The sequence below is a fragment of the Mesocricetus auratus genome, unplaced genomic scaffold, assembly GCF_017639785.1.
Source record: "Mesocricetus auratus isolate SY011 unplaced genomic scaffold, BCM_Maur_2.0 Super-Scaffold_100003, whole genome shotgun sequence".
Lineage (NCBI taxonomy): Eukaryota > Metazoa > Chordata > Mammalia > Rodentia > Cricetidae > Mesocricetus > Mesocricetus auratus.
In genome coordinates this window covers 75873898-75886572 of record NW_024429188.1, presented here as the reverse complement: position 1 = coordinate 75886572, position 12675 = coordinate 75873898, and the positions used below count along the sequence as shown (strand labels likewise).

Sequence of the window (12675 nt, the reverse complement as noted above, 5' to 3'; positions counted from 1 at the left end):
CATCTTGAATGGAGTCAAGGAGTTGGCTTTGCTCACAAACGCCCATATGCTGCAGTGCCTTTTGTTTTCCCAAGGTGTTCAAGGGTGTTCAAGGGCCTCATCTTGTTTCCAGACAAAATGGGTCACTGGTCAGTTTCTTTGAATACAATTCAGATTATGCTAGGACTCCATCTGTGTTTTTTTTGCAATTTGTAAACAATCTTATTTTATATGCCAATCTGAGATCCTTCTCCCTCCCATCCTACCATCCTCCCCACCATACACCCATCCCCACCCCTCATCCACTCCTCAGGGAGGGTGAGGCCTTCCATGGGGAATCGTCAAAGTGTGTCACATCATTTGGGGCAGGACCTAGGCCCTGCCCCATGTATTTAGACTAAAAGAGTATCCCTCCATAGAGAATGGGCTTCAAAAGTTCATTGTGCACCCTGGATAAATGCTGGTTCCACTGCCAGAGGCCCCATAGACTGTCAAGGCCCCACAACTGACACCCACATTCAGGCAGCCTGGTTAGGTCTTATGCATCTCTGTTTTTTTTCAATAAATGGTTTAAATTACTAATAGAATTCATTGAGAGTATCGTAAGAGAACTTAAAACAGTTAAAAGTGATCTGATTCTGGGATTGTTAGGCTACAACAAAAATATAAATCAGTCAACTTGAGTTAGTATTATTGATACAAAACCCTCTACAATTCACACATCTCAAATGCATTTCAATTTTAATTTAATGGATGATTAAGCAATGGAAGTTTTCAGTATATACTTTTGGATGAAGATGTTGACAACAGTATCACTGGTGATAAATTGCAACTGTGAATAAATATTAGAAGATCTCAAATCCATGAAGAAACGATTCATCGATTCCCTCTTCATAACTTCCTTTGCCCTCAATCTGTAGAAGAATAAGAGACAATTAACAATTGAAAACATTAACATTAATATTAAGCTAGTCTATCATATCTTTCTGTTTTCTTAGCAAAACCATTGAGCATATTTTCTTCTTGAAACACAAGCACTGTTTAACAGCACACTTGTATCATGTAATGCCTTCATTCAGCCGACCCCGAAAGGTTCCCTAATACCAGGCAGGCCATGTTTTTTTCTGGCTATACCATGACCTTGCAAAGATACAAAGAAGTTATTCTATGTTAAAATATTGTGTCCTCTACTAAACCCTAATTTTTAAAATTTTCATGCCCTTCCATTTAAAGAAGTAGGCAACCAAAATCCAGTAGTCTTGGCAGTGTTCCAGTGGTAGATACATTTCTGAACTTCACATTTTGCTGCTGCATACATTTCTTTAGGGTGCTTTGCCCCTTTTCCTAACAGCATGAACATCCTGTCCTTCTGATTATTTCTGATCCTTTGGAAGGAAGTAGAATCATTTCCATCTTGTTGAATTTAAATATGTTTAGACCTTCATTGAAAAAGCATTTGTTGTGTTTGAAGACAAACTCTCTAGTGCATCTGTCTCATTCATTTCCCCCAACCTCTACATATTTGATTTTTGCAAATTTCAAGTATTCTCATAGCTCTTCAGTATTGTATTGGATCATCCTACACTAGATCATCTTAGCATTCTTAAAACTTTCATTCAAAAACAATATGTAGGATTTGCTTGCTGTTTGCCTCTGGTGTCTCCATCCTCCCAAGCTCCTTCCTAAACATTCATTAACAAACAATAGTCAGCTAATGTAAGATTGTATACTGAATTGGTAATCTTATTAAACAGATTGGCAAAAAGGAGCAAGTTACTCCCCCCAAATAACACAATAGCAGGGTAATTATAGAAGTGCATTTCTACTTGAACCCCATGTTTTTTGTGTATGACCTGCAGGTGAGCTACCAATGTCAACAGATACTGGATGGCAAACAGCTTTACTGATGTTTGGTGACCTTGTTTGCTTTGTTGCATAGTAAGCACCTGATAAAGTATGGAAGTGTTAGTCAAGGACTCACTGTACTGGAATGTGTCACCCTCAGCTTCTTCTGAGCTGTGTTATGGACCTTGAGATTGTTTGGGGATGTTACAAAAGATAGCGGTCCTGGAAGTAGCTCCTCCAATTAGACACTCACCTTCCCAATTCTATGCTTCCTTTGCCAGGTCTGGACTTCTTGGGGATATTTTGTCTCTCTTGAATCTGTGATTGTTCAGGGACTGAACTTTTTGTGCCTTGCCTTGGGTGAAGAAGAATGCAGTTGTTAATATCACATATACACACTTTAGTGGTGTGGTATATTTAAGAGAAACAATAGGTGAACTCACAGGCATGCAGGATGGTCTCCTCCCCCTGAACCTCTTCTTGTTTGTCCTCTTTGTTGTCCTCTTCCTCCTCCTGCACATATTCCTTCTCTTCATGTTGATAGTTATCATCATCGTCCTCCTCCTCATCTTCCTCATTATTGTAGTACTGGTCATCTTCTGCTTCCTCAGCTTCCTCATTCTCCTGGACATTGTTCCAGACATACCAGTCCTCTTCCACGTCTGGCCACACCTCCTTGTCTTCAGGCCACATGTCCTCCACATCAGGCCAGACGTCTTCCTCACACCTGATGTCTTCTATTTGAGGCCATATCTCCTCAACACCAGGCCACATTTCCTCCTGCCAACACCCTTCCAACACATCAGGCCAGACTTCTTCCTCACACCAGATATCTTCCATTTGAGGCCACACCTCCTCAACACCAGGCCACATTTCCTCCTGCCCACTCCCTTCCTCCGCCTTTGCCCAGACATCTTCCTCATGCCAGATGTCTTCCACTTGAGGCCACACCTCCTCAACTCCAGGCCACATTTCCTCCTGCCCACAACCTTCCTCTGCATCAGGCCAGAAGTCTTCCTCACGCCAGATGTCTTCTACTTGAGGCCACATGTCCTCAACTCCAGGCCACATTTCCTCCTGCCCACACCCTTCCTCCACCGTTGCTCTCATGACTGCTTGAGAAACCAGAAACGCTATGGTTCCATCGATGTCATCATTAGCATGTTTGATTGGAAGCACGTGTAAGACAATTTGTCTCGCATCGTGCCCCATTCTGCCACCTTCTTGCTGTTGATCAGGTGATCTAGGCTCCTGCTCTATAACAGCTGACATGATAGAAACTACCTGACAGCGAAGATCTTATTGAAACGCTGAGCTTTTGAAGGGGTTGGTGGGCTGAGGCGTTGTTGTGAAGGCGACTACCACGAAGAAGAGTGAGGATGTTGGCTGCAGGTGCGTCCTTGGAGGCACTGAGAGCAGTAGAGAAAGTTTTCCACTATTGAACCTATGGAGTTCGTACGTGTGGAGCACCTGAGTAAAGAAGGGCTAGACAGCACCAGGAGGAGCAACGGACTGAGGTGGGCCACAAGATGGCTGAGGACCAGGTATGAGGGGGCGGAGCCTTGAAGGGTAATAATGGCCCCTCTCACACGTCACCAGAACTGTAAGCTCATTCGCCGAGACATAGTGATTGACACTCTTTGTGTCCAATCGGGGATAACGGCCCTTGAATTCAAGGGACTTCTCAGAATCACACCTTTTTCCGTTGAGGCCTTACTGTCTTGGCAAACTTTTAAGGTGATAGGAGCCCTGTCTTTTACACTTCATATTGTCAGCACAATAATAGTGTATCAACATGAATGAGTGTGGTGTTGAAGCCTCCCACTATAAGTGTGTGGATTTAATGTGTTATTTGAGTTCTAGTGATGTTTCTTTTAGGTATATAAGTGCCTGTAGGGAGATATTTTAGGTACCTGTGCCAAGGACCAAGCCCATTTTGGGCGTGGCTAGAGGCACATACGGATATGGAAATAAATGTCTGTGCATGATAGACACTTGCTCTCTTTTGGGACTGCGTTCTTTTCTCGGAAAGCTGCTGACTCACCTGGGTTGCCAGTTTCACTTGTAAGTACCTTCTAAATTAAGTAGTTACCTGTACCCTCAGCAAACATGTGGTTTATTTTACGGAGACAATTTGCTGTCAGAAGCTGCTATTGGAACCCGGATCAAGAAGGTGCTATTGAAGCGGCTGCTCTTCTGCGGCCCAAACATTGCCTGCCCTGCAAGCTCTGGATACAAGTAGGTAGTCCTATTGCTTAGCTGTATCCAGCAAACAGACGATTCTCTACCACTTCGTGCATTCTCAAAGCTTGGCAAGGCAAGATTCCTGATGCTTCCCCTGCTGCATCTCACAGCTGGAACAAGCACCTCAGATGCTGTTGGGTTTGCTTGCAGGTAAGGTTCTGAAGTCTCCCAAGAGTTCTCTGGTAGCCAAGTTCTCCTTTACTGGCAGCCTGCTGAACTTGGCCCCTTCCTCCCAGCGGGTCCCTGCAATCTACATGAAGCTCTTTTCCCTTCCTATTAGCAAAAGCCTGCTCTCTAAATTTCAATTAAAAGCTACTTAGAACTTTTTCAGATTCCATTGGAAAAACTCTTAGCACCCACAACAGAACAGTGTTTGGCGGTACACCTCTGGCACCTACTGGCCAAACGCAGTTACTGCAAATAAAAATGCACACTTCAGTTTGGAATTGTTGAAGCTAAGCTGTATTCTGGTAGTATATAAACTGGTAATAAGATTAACTGCTCTTTACATATGGCAAATAACATTACAATGCAGGATGTTAGGACTTTTCTTGTTTCTTGTATGTATGTAATGGAAGAGGTTGAGACCCTATCTGGTATATACATTATATCTGCTGTAATGGTTATCAGTTTGGTAATGCATACAATTTCATTAAAGATATGGTTCAAGAATAGGGCAAAAATGTCAAAATTATTCGGTCATCAGAGGATGGGTATAAATACCTAGTACAAAGAATTCAGACAATAGAAAATGTTTTAGAGAATGGGAAGGAAGGTTTGGTAAAAATATATTCAGTATATTCAAAATGATAATGAAGATCTGACAAACAGGTTGAAAAATATGGAACATAAAATTGAATTGCCTTCTGGAAAAATATGTTCAATATGTACTGATTCAACAGACAGAATAGAAAAATTGGAACATAATGTTGAAATACTTAAACAAAAAAGCCTGCTCCATGTCTGAGAGTAATTACAAACTAACAGATAGAACACTGTTTTTGGAAGGCAACTTACATGTCATTCATATAATTTCTAAGGATGAAAATATTAAATGTTTGGAATCGCATATAAATAATGAATCCAAAACAATGAACGACTCCTTAAAGTCCTTGGAAATTTATTTGACCCAAGAACTTCAAGAGCTCAGATAAATAGATTGCAGGTTTCAGTATACGTCCAATCTGATACTTCTGAATCATACATACAAGCAACAGGTCATGGCAGAGGTTTACCTATACCTCTCAGATGCTTGGAAGACATCCCTAAGGTTGTTATTCCCTCTCCTATGGTCTTCTCAGTATCCATGACTGAAAAACCAACAACGAAGAAACACTCAAATGGCTTTGTTGCTTATCAATGGGAACTGATACTGATGAAGTACCTAAAACAAATCAAAGAAGCCATTATCTCACATGGTCTTCTTTCTCACTATGTCAGGGAGCTCCTGAACTCATGGGCAACCACAAATAGGGTGACCCCTAGGGATTGGAACAAATTGGCCTCAGCGGTGCTCAAAAATTTATGTCAAATACAATGGAGAGCTTTATGGAGGAAAGAGGCAAAAGCCCTAGAGATCCAAGGATTAAAGAAACGCTATGAAGCACCCCAAGATGATATTCTTGGTGAGGGTGCTTATGCTGATCAACAGGCTCAAGTTGCATATGGTGAACACATATTGTCTTTATGCCATATAGCAGATTTGAATTCTTTGGATAAGGTTTATGAAACAGGACAGACAATAGAACCCTATACCAAAGTGGTACAGGGTCCAAGAGAAAGGTTCATTGAATTTTTGGAAAGATTGTCCAGAGCAGTAGAAGTAAAGGTAACAGATTCAGAATCTAGGTGAATACTTATAGAATCTTTAGCTTATGAGAATGCAAATCCACTATGCAAACAACTTTGGCCATTAAAAAGAAGATTGGCATCGTTGGAAAAATGGGCTCTCTATACAGCTAACCTTGAATATAAAGTTCAGCAAACAGAAGCTTGGGTATGAGAAACAATTTCTTAAGGTTTGAAAAGGCACCAAGATGCCCAATGCCTTAACTGTGATGATATAGAAGCTTGGGTAGGAGAGGTAATCTCCAGAGGTTTCAAAAGACATTGAAATACTAAATGCTTTAACTGTGGAAGAATAGGACATCTAAGAAGGAATTGTAGACAATGCCTTCCTAGAAATAATCCTCCTCCTAGGAATGATTCGAACAAAAGGCCTTAGCCTTCTGGATGATGTAAAAGATGTGGCAAAGGCTGACACTGGACCAATGAATGTTGATCGAACACAGACTAGCAATGTAACCCTTTGCAATCAGGAAACTGCTCAAGGGGTCTCTCGAAGGTCCCCATGTCAAAAGTGGTCTGGTTATTCCCAGTCACAGTGGAGGACAGTCTCTCCCAGGACAATTAGAAGATCCACTGCCTATTGTAAATAATATGGCTCTGGATGATAGATTAGCTACTGAGGATGAACCATTTGTAAATTCAGGAAATAAAAGAAACGTATATTTTGTAAAACTTCTATATAGGATCACAGACTCAAGTTATCAGTTAAAGTGAATAATAAGGTGATTATCAGAATTTTAGACATTGGCTTTGACATCACCATCAAAAGTCTTGGCCTTTCAGATGGCCCATAAAAAGTAAACATTCAATACTTAGGGATTGGAACCCTATCTCAAGTAAAACAAAGAATGAGATGGGTTGACTGTTTAGGTCCGGAAGGACAAAGAGGAAGACTGAGGACATATGTCACAGACATCACTATAAATCTCTGGGGTCGTGATCTATTACAGCAATGGAATACACAGATTAACATTTCTCCTGTGTCAGATATGAATCATAAACAAGCTCTTAGTGGTAGAAATATATTGTAAGGCACTCCATTAAACAGATGCCAAACATACAGGATGTACAGAAACAGGATGCTATTGCCACACCTACAGAGGAACCAAAAGTATTCACCCTTAAAATGGCTAACAGATGAACCTGTCTTGGTAGGTCAAGGCCTACGACCTCTGAGAAGCTAGAGACTTTATAAAAGCTGGTCAGGAGCACCTAAATGCTGGACATATTGAAGAATCTACCAGTCCATGGAATTCTCCTATAATTGTTATAAAAAAGAAGTCTGGGAAATGGAGGATGGTTACTGATCTGAGAGCTATCAACAAGGTAATTCAGCCTATGGGCTCTCTACAGCCTGGGATGCCATTACCTTCTCTGATTCCTAAATGATGGCCAATTATAGTTATAGATCTAAAAGATTGCTTCTTCACTATATCTTTACAAGAAAAAGGTAGGGAAAAATTCTCCTTCACAGTGCCTACCTATAATAATTCTAAACAAGTACAAAGATGTCAATGGAAGGTTCGGCCACAGGGAATGTTAAATAGTCTGACTTTATGCCAGTATTTTGTGCAAAAACCCTTGGAAATAATTCATAAACAATTTTCATAACACATAATATATTATTGTATGGATGATATATTGTTGACTGATTTGAAAGAAGTTATGTTGGAAAAGATATTTGAGGCAGTAAAAGAAATTTTACCTCACTGGGGATTACAGATTGCCCCAGAAAAATACAAAGAGGTGATTCTATTAATTATTGGGGCTATAAAATAGTCCTACATAAAATTAGACCACAATAAGTACAGATTAGGAGAGATCATTATCATACTCTTAATGATCTTCAAAAACTACTAGGAAAAATTTCTGAACTACAGACAATTATTGAAGTAAAAGGGCATGACTTAAAACACTTGAAAATGGCCCTAAAAGGAAACAAGGACTTAAATAGTCCATGAATATTATCATGTGAAGCTGAAAAAGATTAAGAATGGATAGAGAACAGAATATTAGAGGCACATGTAGAACATGTGGATCCAAAACTGTACTGCATTCTGGTTATTTTATCATCTAGAGAATACCCCTCAGGGATTTTAATGCAGAGGGAAGGCATAATACTAGAATGGGTATTTTTGCCACACAAACAGAACAAAAAAGTGAAGACATATAGACAAGATCTCTGATTTGATATTAAAATGTAAGTTAAGACTTCATCAACTGACTGGAGAGGACCCAGCAGAAATTATTTTACCTTTAACAAATAAGGAAATTTCCTCCTTATGGAAGGATAATAAATGTTGGCAAAGGGCTTGCAGTGACGTTGTGGGAACAATTAGTAATAATTTTCTCAAAACAGAATCAAATTCATAGAAAAAACATTTTGGATTCTTCTGTGGGTTGTAAGAATATCGCCTATCTCTGGAGTTCTTATATTCTACACTGATACAAACAAGTCAGGTAAGGCAGATTATAAATCAGGAAGTATAAGTAAAGTATTTCAAAGCCCTTACAACTCTCTACAAAAGGCAGAGTTGTATGCCATTCTCATGGTACATAAAGCCTTTACATAGCCTCTCAATATAGTTATGGATTCTCGGTATGCAGAGAGAGTCGTCTTATACATTGAGACTGCAGAATTTGTTCCTGATGATACAGAATTAACCTCATTGTTTGTACAATTACAGTAAACCATCAGAAATAGAACTCATCCTGTATACATAACACACATCAGATCCCATACGGGTCTGCCAGGTCCTCTAGAACAAGGTAATGATGAGATTGATTGTTTATTAATAGGAAGTGTGATGGAAGCTTCAGAATTTCATAAAAGACACATGTTAGTATCAAAGGCTTAAATAAGATTTTTTCTATCACTTGGAAACAAGCCAAGGAAATAGTAAGAAACACCCCACCTGTTCATTCTATAATCAAACTCCATTACCAGCAGGCGGCAATCTCAAAGATATTCACAGAAGTGAAATCTGGCTAATGGACGTATTTCACTTTCCAGAATTTGCAAGATTGAAATATGTACACCACACCATGGACACACTTTCAGGCTTCCAATAGGCTACTGCTCTTAGTTCTGAAAAGGCTGCTTCTGTTATCACACACCTCTTAGAAGTGATGGCTGTTATAGGTATACCTGCACAAATAAAAACTGACAATATTCCAGCATGTGTCTCCAGAAAATTGGAACAGTATTTCAAATGTTATAACATACAACATGTAACTGCTGTACCTTACAATCCTACAAGAAAAGCAGTGATTGAGAGATCTAACTGAACTTTAAAAGAAATGTTCCGTAAACAACCAGGGGGAACAAAGACCCCCCAAACACAGATTACATAATGCTTTATTAACATTAAACTTTATTTCTGCTAATGAGAAAGGACCAACAGCTTCGGTAAGACACTGGACTACAGAAAAAACTTCTGAATTAAATCAGCTGGTGTATTTCAAGGATGTTATGACCTCAGTTTGGAAACCAGGATATGTGTTACGTTGGGGAAGGGGTTTTGCCTTTGTTTCCACAAGAGAAGAAAAGCTTTGGATTCCATTCAAATTGATCAAGATTCGATCTGAACAGGAGAGACCTCAGGAGGAGGAAAGTTCACAGATCATCCACAAAGTCATATTCCATCAGGTATATGGAGATCTCAAAAAAGGAAAGGGAAATGTTTTGTTTTTGTCTTCACAAAACCCATCTCCAAACAGCAAGAACATACTGACTGTGTGGAATCCTGAAGAAGAGAGGATGGCTACCCAAAGGACCATCAAACAAAAAAGAATCTAATGCTTGGTATCAATGTTTAATTCACTTAATTTTGGCTTTATCATATCTATTTCTCTTTACATCCTAATGCTCTTTTGGTCCCAATTCACCTAAACTGAAACTGGCTTTGGAGTTGGATTGGCTCTCTTCCTCTAAATCTAAGCACTTTGTTAAAATAAAATTCAGAATTTATGTATTATAACATGGAGCCATTGATATATTATAGAAGAAAACAAAACTTGGGATTGTCATCTGTTTATACTCGGTTCCTTTCCCGAAAGTCTAATTTCCCACATTTTTACTATCTTCCTTATTGTTGCCTTTCCTGGTATGCATACATATAAAAGTTGAAATTTCTCTGTAAACATTAATGTTTGAGTATTCCAGAGAACAAGGAATTTTTTAAGAGCAATCTTCAAAAACTTTGGGAAAGAAAATGGGGACCTACTTCATTGACTCCACCTGATCAGAACTGATGCCTCTGAACTGCCCTACTTCATCGATTCCATCTGATCACACCTGATGCATCTGAACTGACAAGTACCATCCTGAAACTGATTTGGGACTACATTGCTCTACAAAACTCCAGAGCAATGAACTGATATGGTGTACCTTTTACACTCTGGCCAGAGTCTCAGACAAGAGTTTCAATCAAGATTGGAACTTAGGTCAAGAACTTCAATCAAGTATCTCCTGCTAAACAGAGACTGGGTACAAATGTTGTAGCCAGTCTATTCGAGACTTTCACTACACTAACATTTTCTTCCTACAGAATCCCAAATTTTTTAGTCTTGGGATTGGAAGGAGGTGTTCAGACCTGGGCATCTCTTTCAGATAAGCTTAGGTTTAGATGGAATAGATATGCTTAGGATGGGATATAGGTAGATTATTATATCTTCTGGTAATTTATAAATTGTTTATCAAAATTCGCCATACTGTGTAAAGTCTTCTTTCTATGTATTAATATCCTTATCATCTTCTATGTATATATGCTTTACATATGTTTGAGATATTTTGCATGTTAACACAATGTAGTTTTGTTTTAATTTTAAATATCTTCTTTAGACTAAAAGGGGAATTGTAGGGAGAGACTTTAGATACCTGTGCCGTTGACCATACTGGGAGTGGCTAGAGGCACATACGGATGTGGAAATAAAATGCTGTGCAGGCGAGATGCACACTGCCTTTCAGGGTTTTGGTCCGGTCTCAAAAAATTGCTGACTCACTTACGTTGCGAATTTCTCTTGAAAGTACCTTCTACAATAGTTACCTATACACTCACCATTCTTGTGGTGTATTTTATAATGACAGGTGCCTTTGTATTTGGGGCATATATGATCAGAATTGAGACTTCATCCTGATGGATTTTTCCTATGATGAATATGAAATGACTTTCTTCATCTCTTTTGATTTATTTTCCTTTGAACTCTATTTTATTAGATTTTAGGATATCTATGCCAGCTTGCTTCTTATGTCCATTTGATTGGAAAATCTTTTCCCAACCCTTAACCTCGAGGTAATATCTGTCTTTGAAATTGAGGTGTGTTTCTTGTATACAGCAGAACCATGGAATCTGTCTTCGTATCCATTTTATTAGCCTTTGTCTTTATATAGGTGAGTTAAGACCATTAATATTCAGGGATATTAGTGATCATTGGTTGTTGATTCTTGTTTGCTTTGGATACGGTTTTGGTAGTGGTATTGTGTATGAATTTTTCCCCTATTTGTGAGTGTAGTTAACTTCTTTGGGTTAGAGTTTTCCTTCTAGAACTGTCTGTGGGGCTGGATTCATGAATAAATATTGTGTAAATCTGGTTTTGTCATGGAATACCTTGTTTTCTCCTTCTATAATGATTGAGAGTTTTTCTGGGAATAGTAGTCTGGGCTGGAAACTGTGGTCTCCTAAGCTTGTAGAACATCTATCCATGACCTTCAGGGTTTCAGAGTTTCCATGGAGAAGTTGGGTGTAATTCTGATAGGTTTGCCTTTTATGTTACTTGACCTTTTTCCTTTGCTTCTCTTAATATTCTTTCTTTATTCTGTATTTTTGGTGTTTTGATTATTATGTGGCAAGGGAACTTTTCTTTTGGTCCAGTCTATTTGGTGTTTGGTAAGCTTCTTGTACTTTCATAGGCATCTTGTTCTTCAGGTTGGGAAAGTTCTCTTGTATGACTTTGTTGGATATGTTCTCTGCACCATTGAGTTGGGCTTCTTTGCCTTCTCCTATACATATTATTCCTAGGTTTGGTCTTTTCATGGTGTCCCATATTTCCTGGATATTTTGTGTCAAGGATTTGTTGGATTTAAGACTTTCTTTTGTTGATGAATCTATTTGCTCTAGTTTATCTTCAGTGCATGAGATTCTGTCTTCTATCTGTTGTATTCTCTTGCATCTATAGTCCCTGATTGTTTATTCAGCTTTTCTATTTCCAGCATTACCTCAGGTTGAGGGTTTTTTGCCTCCATTTCACTTTTCAGGTCTTGGACTGTTTGAATTGTTTCCTTCATCTGTTTTGTTATTTTTCTTGGATTTCCTTGTAGTTTTTGGTTTGTTTTTTCTTCCATTTCTTGACGGGATTTTCTCATATCCACTTTGAGTGCCTCTATCATTTTCATGAGGTTATTTTAAATGTCATTCTTTTATGTTTCATCTGTGTTGAAATGTTCATGTCTTGCTGGTGTAGAGTCTCTGGACTCTGGTGGTGTCATACTGGTTTTTTTTTCTGTTGTTGACTGTGTTTTTATATTGCCGTATTCCCATCACTTCTTTCATTGGGAGCTTCTGGGTTTGGGTCTAAGGTTCTCTTCCAGTGCGTTCCAGCAGATCCAATACTCTGATGGGTCTCACTATGGGTGCAGGTGGGTCTGAGACACTCTGAACCGCAGGGCAGATGCTGGAGCAGACTGAAAACTCAAGTTCAGGGAGGGCGCTGGAGGGGACTGAAGACTGAGGTGTGGCAAGATACAGGGTAGTCCTTTCT

At 39.2% G+C, this 12675-nt stretch overlaps 1 protein-coding gene across 1 annotated transcript; it reads right to left on the bottom strand.

Annotated features, from left to right (window-relative positions):
• Positions 1 to 708: 708 nt before the first annotated feature.
• LOC121139849 (golgin subfamily A member 6-like protein 22) lies at positions 709 to 3354 on the bottom strand. The gene is made up of 3 exons (XM_040743869.1): positions 2268 to 3354; positions 2078 to 2179; positions 709 to 893 (listed from the first exon to the last, which is right to left on the bottom strand). Exons 1-2 carry the CDS (start codon positions 3094 to 3096, stop codon positions 2088 to 2090), a joined length of 921 nt encoding a protein of 306 aa, XP_040599803.1. The 5' UTR covers positions 3097 to 3354; the 3' UTR covers positions 709 to 893; positions 2078 to 2087.
• Between the last annotated feature and the right edge of the window lie 9321 nt (positions 3355 to 12675).

Bases quoted from the DNA above. Each gene is read 5' to 3' on its own strand.
- LOC121139849 (XM_040743869.1), bottom strand. From the start codon at position 3,096: ATGTCAGCTGTTATAGAGCAGGAGCCTAGATCACCTGATCAACAGCAA. The intron at 2,180-2,267 runs GTGAGTTCACCT...TCTTCACCCAAG, and splicing joins GGAGACCATCCTGCATGCCT to GCAAGGCACAAAAAGTTCAG.